Source organism: Squalius cephalus (assembly GCF_949319135.1).
Source record: "Squalius cephalus genome assembly, chromosome: 4".
In the NCBI taxonomy this organism is placed as follows: Eukaryota; Metazoa; Chordata; class Actinopteri; order Cypriniformes; family Leuciscidae; genus Squalius; species Squalius cephalus.
Window position 1 is genome coordinate 16,488,285 of NC_137125.1, and position 15,294 is coordinate 16,503,578.

Genomic DNA, 15,294 nt, shown 5'->3' on the forward strand with positions numbered 1-15,294 from the left:
AAAATAAGTATAGACAAATATAAATGCGGAGAAAGACAAGTGTCGGACCAATAAGCTTGTTAATGACAAACCAAAAAGAAGTGCATAATGCAAAGGAAAACAAATGATCAGACAAATAAACAAATATACAAACAACATAAAACAGGAGGCAAAGGGCAAACCGGTATCTACTACATATACCTATATATATACATATATATGCGCATACATATATCTATAAACACATATATATACATACATACAGTCAAAAAAAAAAAAAAAAAAGGAAGAAAGAATTAAATAAATAAAAATAATAAGAGGCATATGCAGAGAAAAGGGAATGTAGATGGGGATAGATTGAATAGAAGAAAAAAAAACAGAAAAGATAAAATAGAAATTAAAATGGGGATGTTAGATAGTTAAAATGGCTATTGCATGGGAATATGGACATGCACCTTCCACTCCAAGAGGTCTTGTAAGGGCTCACCAAAGCACATTGGCCGGACCTTCCGGATCATCTGTACATGACCCGGTCGCGTTTCTGCCTGTACTCGGGTAAAACCGTTTCAAGAGATGTCTTGGAAGGGCTCACCAAAACACATTGGCCGGACCTTCCGGATCATTGGAGCACGTCTCTGCCTGCGCTTGGATTTAAAAATAAATAAATAATGATAATAATATTTGACCATCAATTGTAGTCATAGCAGGGTATGCATTTCAAGCCAGGTATCGTATATTGTCTTGGTCTACAGACCCGTTGGGTCCTGTCATGACCTTGTCGAGGGTGAGAAAGAAGGAGTAGAGAATGTGGACAGGGGACCAAGGTATAGAGTGAGAAGAGTAAAAAGGGGAGGGAAAGGGAGAAGAGGAGAGAGAACAAAAAAAAATAAAAAAAAATAAAATAAAATAAAAAATAATAATATACATATATATATATACATATATAATAATAGTAATAAATAATAATAATTGATGATATTTATAAGCTAGATATATGTGTGGTTCATGCCTTTAAATGTCTATATTCTATTTTTGATATCTCTGTAATCCTCTCCAGCTAACGGAGTTGAATTCCGATAGCAGAATGCAGTGATGCGCATTGTTTTATACATTTCATATGTCTGGAGCAAATCCTCTCAAGTTAAATTCCCTCATGACTCATTCCAGTGGGCGTCGTCCACCGAAATGCTCTAAGATGATTCGTCCCCCACGAAAAAGGGGACGTGGGACACTGCTCACGGGACACTGATAAAAGTCCAAACTTTCAGTTTCTCGCTCTCTCTCTGACCTTCTTCTTCTCCACGCGCAGCGCTTCTCCTCCCAACGGAACCAGCTGGACCAGGCCTTGCCTTGGCTTCTCCTCTGGGACGCATACCCTCGCGTCATGTAGAAGCTGCCGTTCTTTGCAACTAAGTTATATATATTTGCCTCTCCCTTCCCGGGAGATGAATCTTATTTTCTGGTAACGTTACATTCAGTGAGCCTTTTAAGCTTCCCGCGACACCGGAAGACACAGCACAAACAGGACACCATCCACGCTTCCTGCTAAGTTACCCTCTTTTCTTTCTTTCTTTCTTTCTTTCTTTCTTTCTTTCAGTTCACTTATTCTGATCACGTTCTTATATTCTTGTTTGGTTAAATGTTTGTTTGTTTTTATTGTTTGCATTTTTACGTACGTTTATATTTGTAGCTCATATAATCTCTCTAGTTTTGCATTTATTAAAATCCATGTATACTTTTAACTGTCTCTGTGTTTGAAACCCCACCTTATAAAGTCAATGAAATAAAAAAAATCTAAGCTACAAGCTCGATATTATAGACTACCTTGAGTAGTTTTTAATTCATAAACTCAGAAAGTTTGATGTTCGTGGCCAGAAGATAAAACTTTCTTGGAGTTTTGTAAACACGGTAATGCCCTTGCTGATCTGAGATAAGCTATCTTACATGCATTTGCTGGACAAGTGACTGATTTGGTAGACGCGAAAGGCCAGTTAAGAGGTAAATACCGATAATTGATAAAGTAAATGTATATGCGATTTATGAATTATGACCATGAGTTATGATTATTAATATTTCCAAAATTCCCTATATCCTTGAGCTAAATTCGCATTAACCCAGAGTCGTTTACGTTACAAGAGATCGTGCCATTCGTCCGGCAATCAAAAAGAGTTCACAAAAGACGAGCTGGAATACAAAAATAAACCCTGTAACACACCCTAATAAAATAAATATAGCCACAAGAGCTAGAAAGAGACCTACCAGGGAGCCAAGCAGCAATCCACCGGTGATGCTTAGTGCAATACACACAACATGCGTTTGTATCCGGAAAACAGAGCGTATTGCCAACGAGTGCAAACCCTCAGCACAACGTCCACTTATCAGCCTGACGAGGGTAACACAGTTAACAGTTTAACATCCTGTAGACTTGAGCACAATTACAAATGGCCGCAGAACTCACCTCCAACCAGGGCACAAGAAAGACGGTCACTCATTGACGCCAACTTAAAACAGTTCAAACCGCCAACTGCTTTAACACACAAAGAGAGGATGCCACTAGTTCATTTTGAACGAATCTTTAATATGACTCAGGACTACCGAGTTGTCTCAGAGAGTGATTCGTTCATTTTGTGTTGACCGCGCATGCGCAACATCCTATGCTGTCAGTACTGGAAACAGAAATTATTAGTTCATCTCTCGAGTCTTCAGGTTCGGGTCCGAGTCTTGCGTTCTTCCTGTCAGTCCCATAGAGACTATGGTGTCTGTACCGGAAAGAGAAATTATTAGTTCATTAGTTCAATCCACTGCTAAAACTTGGCCCTGGTTTGTCCTTGTGGCGGCACACGGAGGGACTTGGAGGTGATCAGCTAGCGACTACGCCACCCTGGAATCTTGCCAGGGACAATACAATGGAATTTCTGATTTAAGGCAACACAGGTTCGTTCACAGTAAAGTGGCAGGAGACGTGGATACAAAAAAATATATACATTTTATTAAAGATAAATACTTTATATAAAAAAACACAAAACACAATCAACAACGAGCGCAGACAAAAGAGCGTTCTCTTTTGTCTTATCGCGCTTAAATGGTTTAAAAGCTTGTTCTCTCCACCGGAACCGTCTTGCAGCACATCGTCATCTTCTCTAAATCCTAATTACAACATCGTATAGATGACATTGTATCATATGATGCTCATTAGTTTCTTCATATTGCGTTTGTAGAGAATAACACCAAATCAGTAAAATAACAAATATTACATAACGAAATATCTCCATGCTGAGCCTGTTTGTGCACTTCCTGCTTTTCCCTGCTTGAGAATTCCTGTCCAACGAATGGACGACCTTTGCACACGTGTGGTTTTGTTTACACATTTTGGTTCACTTGCAAAAAGAGCAGTGTGAAAGCGAACCGTACCAAACAAAAAAAATCAACATTGTATTTGGTCCGGACCAAAGCAAGTGAACTATCGGACTTTCCTGGTGTGAATACACCCTGAATCAGCCATCCTCTATTCCAGCGGGATACAGGTAAAGTGATAGTTCACACATCTTCATTCAATGTGAACAGTGTGGAGAACTCTCCCACTTGAAAAAGACAGCCCACTACAAGAAGAATTCAACTGGACTTCACTCATTGACCTAAACTTTCGCTCTTTTTCCTTCTTTTTTATTTTTAAAGTTTGATGCAGTGTTCATTCAGTCAATCAGTCAGCTGAAAAACCTTTAAATACAAATACAAATACCACTTGAAGAGCACAAATATATGCAGTCAAATACAAAACAGGATCTAATGCACACATGATTGAAATGCTTGATTTTAAATTACCACAAAGAAGACCATGCAAGTAAGCAGTAGATTTTCAAACATTTAAACAGTAAATAAAACATCATAAACAAAATCCAATTTCATACAAGAAAAAAATATATGAACGCTCACTGGATAATTGTTCATTGATTGCAGTAGGCTTAATTCTGCACAGAAGAGTATTTTCTTCAGTCCACATAATGTCAAGTTTGCAGTGCTCACTTTTCATTCGTGCTTTCTGCTGCTGCTCTGCCCTGAGTCTGTGGCTGAATCTGAAATCACCCCCTGTACCCTCATATAGGCCGTTACATGAGGGGACAGCCATTTGTAGTGGTGTCTAAAACCATAGTGGAAGTTATTGTGTGCACTTATACTACAGGGCCGTTGAATGCTTGAATCTGATTGGTTGACGAACGTTCTAAGGTGTGCATTATTTTCAGGGAAACGCACGGCTAAAGTAGTTCCAGGCAGGTCTTGACCGCATTACAGTTCCATATCACTTCGCGTAGTTAACGGTAATAACGGAAAATAGGATACAATTCATAACAAGAAAAAGCATTTAGCCGCATGCGCTTGATCTGCAATTTTCAATGTCTAGCTTCACAATCAATAGAAACATGCAGTTTAATTTTAATAAATAAAGTATATAGTCCTGTCTATATTATAATCAATAGAAAATTAAACTGAATATAGGCTAAATAAATGGATAGTCCTGCAGTACGGATTTTTATTGCAGATAATAATAAATAAATAATTATTTATAGGCCCACTTGTTAAAAGGGCTTTGTGTTTCATTTATTTGGCTATAGTCTACTGTCATCTGTCAATGAAAAAAAAAAAAAAAAAAAAGAATGAACGAATTAATTAAAACAAATTAAATTAATAAATAAATAGGCTAATAATACTGACGCACATGCTTTTCTGTCTCATTATTGCAACATCTCTCTCTAATAACTGCATTAATAACTGCATAAAGCCGGGGACACACTTTAAGGCCGGTTATGAATGTAATTTGATACTTATGACTGATAATGCCCAAACGCGCGTTCAGCGGGTTCAGTCTGTGTTCAAAGTCGGTGTTTAAAATCTGTCTATGAAAACAGTCAGAGAATGTGTCAGCTAGTCGTGTGTCCCCAGCATTAGTCTGCTATCAGTGCCTCAAACCTCCGTTACTAACTCTAAAATGACGTTTTGGAATTAGCAACGGAGGCATTGGTTTAGATGCGTAAGAAATTTGTCCTACATACAAGAGCGTTTTAATGACAAAAACTTTACAAACGTCTTGAAATACATAATCTGAACAATGTTTCGAGGTGTGGTAACTGTAGTATAAGCGGAATAATTGACTTCAGGCCGTTGAATTATTAGAAAAATAATGCACACCCGAGGTGAACGGCCACTCCGCTTCGCGTCGTGACCGCATTACCACCTCGGGTGTGCATTATTTTTCTAATAATTCAACGGCCTGTCGTCAATTATTCCTTACTTATTCAATCCCACTTTGCACTGCAATAACGAGTGTACAACCGATGTACTCTCAACAGTTGTCCGAACTCGCTCACTCCTTTTCATGCACTCCTTCAAGTGAACAATATTAGTGGACTGGTTCAGGAAGCGGTTATATCTTGGCGTGACATTTTGACTGATATATAAACCCATGGTTTAAACCCAGCCACTTTCCATTTTTAAATAATAATATTGCCCTTCCTGCCTATGACCAAAGAATTGATTTACACACATTTGACAGCCCCATTCATTTTAAGCCAAATATATTTATTACACAGTTATGTTATACAACCAATATATACCACCAGAAAAGAAACATTATATTCATATAAATAGATTAGACTATGTGGATTTTTTTTCCCCTCACCGTTATTTCTAAGCCTTAACTGGTGCAAAATACAGTGTATCACAGATCACATTATTAAGAAATCTGTAATGTATCTGCTTGTTTTACACTCTTTGACCACCAGCTGGTATTGTGAGCAAATGAAACCTCGAGAAATGAACCCTTTTGTGAACCACTTGGCTGAAAAGCTTCAATGCTTCATGAGGCTTCATCTCGCCACCACTAGGGAATAGTGAATGAGGATTTAGGGGATGATTTCAGATTCTACCTTGCATTTTAGCAAATCAACTTCAACTGGTGCATACTGGCTGGTGCTTTCTGTCTGGGAGGGGCGCAGCCAGTAGTTTGCCCTAAACACACAATGTAATCAAAAAACACCAAGCGATCAATCTCTGAAACTGAAAAATGGTTGGGATAAGGATCGTGGACTTTTCTCCTCTGAGTGGGACACATGGTTTGGATCAATATTGGGGCCACTTTGGAATCATTTGAAAGCACCTTTATTTACAGTTTCAGGAGTGTTTCTCATCTTACTCTTGTACATTGCCGTAAGAGTTTTGATTTTTGTGAGACACTTTACTGCCATAAGGCTATCATCGAATGTTACACATTCCCCCTCAACTGATGCTGGTATGACAGAGAAGACCTGTTCTTTTAAAGAGCATGTAGAAGGGAAGGGTATGGACTGGCCATCCAAACTTTCAAAGTATGTTTTGATAATGATCATTAAGGTTTGCTTGCATTTAAGCTAGGCAATCAAATGTTTTCATGTATGATTAAGAGGGGGGAGTGTAGGATCTAAGGGTTTTCAATAACCTGTTTTACTTTCAGAAAGCAACCATACATAGTTTTATTTTCTTTATTATTTTTTTATTATCTTCTTTATTATATTTATTAATCTTAGTTTTTATATTTAACTTCATAATCATTTATAATCATTAGTCATTTATTTAGTTGATTTATCATTTATTCTGTAACGAGGTATGTTGTTATGGGAAGGAGACGAACGTTCAAACACACTTTTTAATTCTAAAATAAACAAACCCAAACCGAAAGCCACTCACGGACTCACTTTTACCACATTTTAATGTTGTAAATGACTATTGTAGCTGGAAACGGCTGGTTTGTAATGGAATATCAACATAGGCGTACAGAGGCCCATTATCAGCAACCATCAGTCCTGTGTTCCAATGGCACGTTGTGTTTGCTAATCCAAGTTTATCATTTTAAAAGGCTAATTGATCATTAGAAAACCCTTTTGCAATTATGTTAGCACAGTTGAAAACTGTTGTGCTGATTAAAGAAGCAATAAAACTGGCCTTCTTTAGACTAGTTGAGTATCTGGAGGATCAGCAATTGTGGGTTCGATTACAGGCTGAAAATGGCCAGAAACAAAGAACTTTCTTCTGAAACTCGTCAGTCTATTCTTGTTCTGAGAAATGAAGGCTATTCCATGCGAGAAATTGCCAAGAAACTGAAGATCTCGTACAACGCTGTGTACTACTCCCTTCACAGAACAGCGCAAACTGGCTCTAACCAGAATAGAAAGAGGAGTGGGAGGCCCCGGTGCACAACTGAGCAAGAGGACAAATACATTAGAGTGTCTAGTTTGATAAACAGACGCTTCACAGGTCCTCAACTGGCAGCTTCATTAAATAGTACCCGCAAAACACCAGTCTCAACGTCAACAGTGAATAGGCGACTCCGGGATGCTGGCCTTCTAGGCAGAGTTTGCAAAGAAAAAGCCATATCTCAGACTGGCCAATAATAAGAAAAGATTAAGATGGGCAAAAGAACACAGACACTGGACAGAGGAAGATTGGAAAAAAGTGTTATGGACAGACGAATCTAAGTTTGAGGTGTTCGGATCACAAAGAAGAACATTTGTGAGACGCAGACCAAATGAAAAGATGCTGGAGGAGTGCTTGACGCCATCTGTCAAGCATGGTGGAGGCAATGTGATGGTCTGGGGGTGCTTTGGTGGTGGTAAAGTGGGAGATTTGTACAGGGTAAAAGGGATCTTGAAGAAGGAAGGCTATCACTCCATTTTGCAACGCCATGCCATACCCTGTGGACGGCGCTTGATTGGAGCCAATTTCCTCCTACAACAGGACAATGACCCAAAGCACAGCTCCAAACTATGCAAGAACTATTTAGGGAAGAAGCAGTCAGCTGCTATTCTGTCTATAATGGAGTGGCCAGCAGTCACCGGATCTCAACCCTATTGTGTACTGTTGTGGGAGCAACAGTTGTGGGAGCAGCTTGACCATATGGTACGTAAAAAGTGCCCATCAAGCCAATCCAACTTGTGGGAGGTGCTTCAGGAAGCATGGGGTGAAATCTTTTCAGATTACCTCAACAAATTGACAACTAGAATGCCAAAGGTCTGCAAGGCTGTAATTGCTGCAAATGGAGGATTCTTTGATGAAAGCAAAGTTTGAAGGACACAATTATTATTTCAATTAAAAATCATTATTTCTAACCTTGTCAATGATTATATTTCCTATTTATTTTGCTATATTTCCTATTTAAACTCAATTCATGTATGTTTTCATGGAAAACAAGGAAAGTTCGAAGTGACCACAAACTTTTGAACGGTAGTGTACATAATTCATAAATTTTACCATTTTATTATTATTATTATTATTATAATTAATCATTTGTCATTTTACTTATTTCCTCGCTCTTGCACTGCTTGCTATTGTTGTTAAATCGTACGACTTTGTGGTTTAAAGGGATGTTTGTCTTCATGGGGAGGAAATAAGAGAATGTCTCCATTTCAAGGTTTTTAACGTCACAGGACGGTGTTGTCAAGCAGGGATTTCCCATTGTTTTTCCCATGGTATAATAACACTTGTTGGAATCGTACTGGTCAGACAAAGTCTGAGCATTGAACAGTGTAACATCTAGATGAAATCTCAGCATTGAAACATACACAACTAAGAACATAACTAAGTCTCCTGATTCTGCTCTTCCATGGCTTTCACATTCAAACTCTCAGGCTGTTTATAGAGTCTTGAGATAAAAGACATGACACTCTGTTGACAGGTTTTGCAGGGTTGCACACCAGACTTTTGACAAGATCCGGCGTCCGGGACTGGATTTGATATTTCTGCTGTGGGGATTCCATCCGTGTGAATTCTCATGTGCCTGTTAAGACTTCCTTTTAGAGTGAAACTTATTCCACACTGTTGGCAGGTGAAAAGGCTTCTCTCCAGTATGAGTTCTCATGTGGGCCTTAAGGCTTCCTTTTCGGTTGAAACGCATTCCACACTGTTGGCAGGTGTAAGGTTGCTGTCCAGTGTGAATTCTCATGTGGGAATTAATGTTTCCTTTTCGGTTGAAACTCTTTCCACACTGAGGGCAGGTGTAAGGCTTTTCTCCAGTGTGAACTCTCATATGGGCTTTAAGGTTTTCATGATGATCAAAACTCTTTCCACACTGAGGACATTTGTAAAGCTTCTCTCCAGTGTGAGTTCTAATGTGCCTGTTAAGGCTTCCTTTTAGATTGAAACTTATTCCACACTGCTGGCAGGTGAAAGGCTTCTCTCCAGTGTGAATTCTCATGTGGACATTAAGGTTTCCATGTACACTGAAACTCTTTCCACACTGAACGCACATGTAAGGCTTCTCTCCAGTGTGAATTCTCATGTGCCTGTTAAGGATTCCTTTTTGATTGAAACTCTTTCCACACTGTTGGCAGGTGAAAGGCTTCTCTCCAGTGTGAGTCCTCATGTGGTCTTTAAAGCGTCCTTTCTTATTGAAACTCTTTCCACACTGTTGGCAGATGAAATGACTACCAGACCCTGAGAAAGAAGAAAGAGGGAAAAAAATGTAACTCCATTTTAATGGAACAAATCAACAGACATCCAAACATTAATACATGTAAAGTATCAAAACCAACTGCAAGTGAGTGACCACAGCAGAACAAAACAAGAGAAAAAACAAAACAATGATATACAATAAAAACAACGAAAATTACCAACATGTAAGACCTTTTAATGTTTAAATATCAGATTTTTTTTAATTATTATTAATTATTTTTAATGTTTAATGTCTAATAATGTTTAATTCAGCAGAAAAATATTTGTGCAGATTTTTAATCATATAAGCCCCATCGTTGCATAGAAACTGCTTGTTGAATCTACAAATGACCTGCTTTTACCATCTGATTGTGTATCAAAGTAAAATAATGACGAATGTCTTTGAAACACAAAACATGTTGATTTGCACAAAAAATGCATTGCATTTGGGGGTGCTGAAATTCTACATAGTTGTGTATATAAGCTGTGAATATTTCAACTGAAAACATTTCACACACAATTTCAATACTAAAAAAAGTCAATTCAAATTCACCTTACAGACTTCATTTGCAAAATATTAACTAGGTTTAAAAATACCACCTATAATATTTAAACGGCAATTTTGAGTCCATTTTATTTCGCTTTACAAATTCACTTCCACAAATTCAGTGGTTCAGAATCGGCAGAATATTCAGCAGTGCACATCTGGGAACTGCAGGATTAGCAGTAGAGTACCGCTGCATAAGAACAAACATTACACCTGAGGAAGACCTATATTTCTCCCTGTTGCTTTGTTTCCTTAACTTTATATAGTTGTGCTGTATCATGGCTTGTGTGTTGCTGTGCTGCAGTGCTGGGGTTGCCCTCATTCATACTCCAGGATTCCCACAGTTGCAGGACATTCTTAACTGCTTAATGTGAAAAGTGTGTACCGTGGCTTCATGGAATAATAAAAAGACCAAACTCAGTCAGTGCACATTATACAGTTGACGAAGAAAAAAAAAAAAATACTATATACAGGCTCGCAGATAAGCCCAGAATATGAGCGCATGTGCAAAGATTCATGTTAAGCGCATTCCCATAAAGAAAACCCTTAAAGATGTATGAGGTCTATCCCTTGATATAATAATATAATCGATTTAAATAATATTTATTTATTACAGTATATATATATATATATAGTGCTTGTATTCAGAACGATGCTCAAAACTCAGATGGAGAAGATCATATAAATAATCATCAACACCCAAAGTATTCAGAGTCTTATACCTCTTCATGGGCTCGACATTTCATTTCTCGACTCCATCACAGCTTTCTTTGACCAAGGACTGACCAAGAGGCTGTCTGACTGACATGTAAAGTAACCAATCACGGTACGTTTCGTTCAGCGTCATGTTTAGGGGTGTGGAAATGTAAAGTCAGTTCCCCTTCAATAACAGATCAGTGTGTAAAACTCTTACACGTATTTTAAAACGTTTATGTCATGAACTTCATATACTTTTGAATACCCAGCGTTTAATTTATCCTGATACATGCGCTCATTGTCACAGATGTAGGGTGTTTTCACACCTAGTTCGTTTGAACCCTCCAAATGCTCTCGGAGTGGTTCAGCGTGTATATGTGAACAAACCAAGTGATCCCTAAAGGGATCAAAAAACGGTGGTCTGAGTACGGTTTGTTTGTGGGTCCATATGTGGTTCGATTTCTTTGTGAAATGTGAAAGCGATGAGGTCCAGGTCCACTTCGCGTTTCGTTTCAACATAAGCATGGCTTTTAGAAATATCGTACTATCGTGCTACAGTGTAGCCTATTTTATGCAGTTCTGGCGCGTCCGTCCCAACATACTGTACAAAACGGAATAGATTCACTTCAAATGTTAATGAAGCGTTAGAGTTACGCTCAAGTGACCCTGCAGTTATTCGCAGTCATGAACGTGTATAATTTGCATGCGTAAATAAATGCATAACATAATGTTGCATAAAATTTCATTTGCTTGCTGTTCTGAGGGCGTACACACGAAGCGCACACACTCTAGAAGCTTGAAGCACGTGAGTACAGAGTTATCTTCCGTGTGTTATTGGGCTTTAACTGTCAAATAAACAAAACAATACACAGTCGGTTATGTCTGTCTAAAGTGAAAGTAGACAGTTGGAATATAAACAGATGCGTATCTTTTTTCCATGAGATTTATGCGTATCTTTATCCACTTTAAGAGCTCTGCATGAGCTCTTAAAGTGGCAGCAACCAAAATATACACGTTGCCGCTAGTCCTTAATTAACAACAAAAGAGAAAATCACTCACTGATCTTCACTGAAAAACTTCAGTAGCTTAAAGGTTTAGTTCACCCAAAAATGAAAATTCTGTCTGTAATTACTCACCCTCATGTTGTTCCAACCCCGTAAAACCTTTGTTTATCTTCGGAACACAAATTAAGATATTTTTGATTAAATCTGAGAGTTGTCTAACTCCTCCATAGGCTTCTAAGTGATTGAAACTTGCTGGCCCAGAAAATGTATTAAACACATCGTTAATATAGTCCAAGTGACTACAGTGGCTTAATCTTAAGTTTATCAAGCGACGAGAATACTTTTTGTGCGAAAAAAAAAAGACTTTATTCAACTATTCATTTCCTTCTCTGTGGGCCTCGAGTGAGCTGACGTAGTAAAAGAGCGCAGCGCTTCTGTGTTGTACGTCACACGTAGACTCACTATTGGCCGACGCTGCTCATGTGTGTGATGCGTGTTTTTAAATACACACCTGCCTTTTAAATGGTTTAAAATAGCTAAAGTTGGTTGTATTTTGAACATAACAGCACATCTTAACAAAAATGTATAACTGATGATCGTGCAATTTTTAATTTAATGTCATACATCTGATCTTGACAGAAGATATGAAAGTCAAGTGCTCAATTTGTCTTTGATTTACACAGTTTGTGTCGCTCACAAACATTCAAACAGTTTGTTGTGGGTCTTAATGTGACGTAAAAACTACTGACTTATTCAATGAATATTTGTGTTCAGGTATGTTAAAATGTTTTATGATAACATTTTGTTTATAAGTCAAGTCTTTTTTTTTTTTGATCATCTGAATTTTAGTAACTAGAAAATGTTTTTGTTAGATACTATTGCATAATTAAGTGATAAAAATGAATTCCTTTTTTTTTTTTTCATTCAGGAGTTGATTTGGGGTTTAAATGTTATGGAAAATAATGTTGTCTGAATTATTTTTCCCAATTGAATGCGTAATAACGAACACCAAACATGGAAATCGGATCTTCTCAGGTTGAAGGCAGCACTAGTTTGTCTGGTCACGTGATCTCAACATGTCTGTCCACATGAGGTGACCAGCTCCAATAATCAAATAATTTGGACATTCATATGACATTCTTTAAAAATATCATTAATTTCTTTAGAGCTGGACATTTACATTAGGATCAAATGATTAAGTTCAGCTTTGAGAATGAAACCAACCTGTTTGTTCCTCAGTTTCTTCTTGTTTCACACTAAATGTTTCTTCAATCTTCACGTCTTCACTCTCCTCTTTCGTAAACTCCATCATTGTTTGTTCCTCAGTATCTTCATTTTTCAGTCTGAATGTTTCTTCAATCTTTATGTCTTCACTTTCCTCTTTAATAAATGCCATCTTTTTAATAGTGTGTTACATGGATCTCAGTCGCTTCACCAGGTTTTTTTCTGTGTTTGTGTCCTATTTAAGATGAGAATAAACAGAAAGAAAAATAAACCCACACTAAATCGGAGTGTCTCAATCAGCTCTAGTTCAGTAGTTCAGTTCACTGGTAAGAGAGTAAGTGAGAGAGAGAGTTAATGGACTTAAATCACCTGATTAAAATATACAAATAATACATAAAGTTCATATTATTTATATGTCGTATTTATATGTGTTACAATTAAGAGACATTCATGAAAACAGCAGCTGGTTTGTAATCGTTGTCACATTATGTTTGATGTTCAGTTGAATCAATTGTTTCTTGACATGATTCAGAGTTTCGAAAAGCTCCGTTTCTCTAATCACTTCTTTACAATAAACTTTATTCGCGTTATTGAGAGCGAAACGAGATGCTCAATTTCTCTTAATCAAGGGTGGATGGGATTTACTCCAATAAATAACGTTCATTAATGTTAAATAAAACATTGCAACGTTACTTTTAAAGAGTGGTTAATTTATTGTAAATATCTTGTAAATATGATTAAATTGACTGAACAGTTTGCATTGATTTAAACACTTTAAATGCTTAAAAAACACAAACCTTTCTTTGACAGAATCACAAAAGATGCAAGAGCACGGCGCAGCCTGATGACGTCATACAACCAGACCAAAATAAAAGTCCCGTTCACACGCTGCTGTCTGTCTCTGTATAAAAGAGTAATCCTAGAACTGAGTGTGTATTGAAGTCTCCCAGATAAACCTGTTACTTAAATCAAATTAATCAAACAAATCATATTACTCTGTCACTAAAAATAATGCTTTATGTATATTTGACATTTTTTATATATTAACTAAATGACTCCCACTCCACCTGTAATATTTTTGCCTACTGATTCATGCATTCAACTTGGATTATTATGAAATAATTAAGTTTAATTTACAACTTTTTTTTGCTTACTCTTTTAAGTTATAAGCAATTGCATAGAATATCTATTTTTCTGTATTATTTGCAGTGTGAGTAACGCATTACAAAAATAATGCCAATATTGTGATGAACACTGGGGATTTCTCTTTTTGTTTGGCTTTGGCCCTGCCCATCTGAACCTTTCTGCAGCACGTTTTCGTTCTTTGGACTGAAGGCAGAGATAATTGAACTCAACTGGAGTGAGAGGACATTTAAGATATGAGAGATGAGAGAAAAAGCGGCTCGGCAGGAAGTGAACGTGACTGGTTTCTCACTCTCAGGGTAAGATGGGGACGCTTTGTGTTGCTCAAGACCATTAGGGTTCATCTGGCAACAACCCTTTGTCTGGCCTAACCCTAACCAACCCTAAGATGGGGATAACCACTAGAGTGCAGTGCCGTGTTGGAGTACACTCGCGTTTTGCCGTTTGTCCTAGTGAGGGCGTACAAAGTAAATGTTTGTTGTACTTATTTAAATGTTTATTTATATAATAGTTATATTTTTCTAAATAAAATTCTCAATAAAGCGATATTTTTCCAAAATGTCCGGTGTTGTGACATACCCTCTGTCCTCCATAAATCTGGTTAAACCTCTTTAAAAGAAATCAAGAGGTTTACTACAATATATTACTTACAAAATTCTGCGGGTAAAATAGCATTCTATTTCCAGTAGCTGCAATTTGATGACAGACAGACAGGGAATAAAATCAGCATCTTTTAAGCCACTACATCAACATCTCTCATCACAACCACGATCGAATGATAAGAGCAAATCATTTGTGACTCTAATGAGAGCTGTCTCTAGTACTATGATACGGTCTGAGGCCTTGTCCACACGGACACGGGTATTTTTATAACCGTGACTTTTTTTACGCGGTTCGGCAGTTCGTCCACACGGAAACGCAGTACCAGGTCACTGAAACCGAACATTTTTGAAAACCCCTGCCAGGGTGAGGATTTTCAGAAACGCCGGTTGCAGTGTTGTGTGTAGACAGTAAAACCGGGGTTTTTGCTTCTGATTCAGGCTTCTGATTGGCCAACGTGGCTTTACGATCGCCGCCTGCTGGTGTGGCATGCTCTTGACAGCGCTTGATAGCGTGTATTTTGCGTTTTAATGTAGGCGGAGATTTCTTTTAAACCGAGCATGTGTGGACGGGATTTTTTTTTTAACGCAGGAGGAAAAACTTCGGTTATAAAAATACCCGTGTCCGTGTGGACTAGGCCTAAAT

The 15,294-nt window shown here is 37.7% G+C and overlaps 1 protein-coding gene across 4 annotated transcripts in view; it reads right to left on the reverse strand.

The window, feature by feature from the left end:
* The window catches only part of LOC307157330 (uncharacterized protein), a 599,307-nt gene that overhangs the window by 279,750 nt on the left and 304,263 nt on the right, over positions 1 to 15,294 (reverse strand). Inside the window, exons 1-3 of one of the 4 annotated variants that reach the window (XM_079869210.1) lie at positions 13,704 to 13,779; positions 12,907 to 13,141; positions 8,583 to 9,438 (exon numbers count right to left, since the gene is read on the reverse strand). The exons of 2 other annotated variants lie outside the window; for them this stretch is intronic. In XM_079869210.1, the coding sequence (XP_079725336.1) occupies positions 8,786 to 9,438; positions 12,907 to 13,078 (825 nt within the window). In that variant the 5' untranslated portion in view covers positions 13,079 to 13,141; positions 13,704 to 13,779 and the 3' untranslated portion in view covers positions 8,583 to 8,785. Of the gene's footprint in view, positions 1 to 8,582; positions 9,439 to 12,906; positions 13,142 to 13,703; positions 13,780 to 15,294 lie in introns of those variants that run through there. One more of the 4 variants, XM_079869203.1, reaches the window with a different exon arrangement.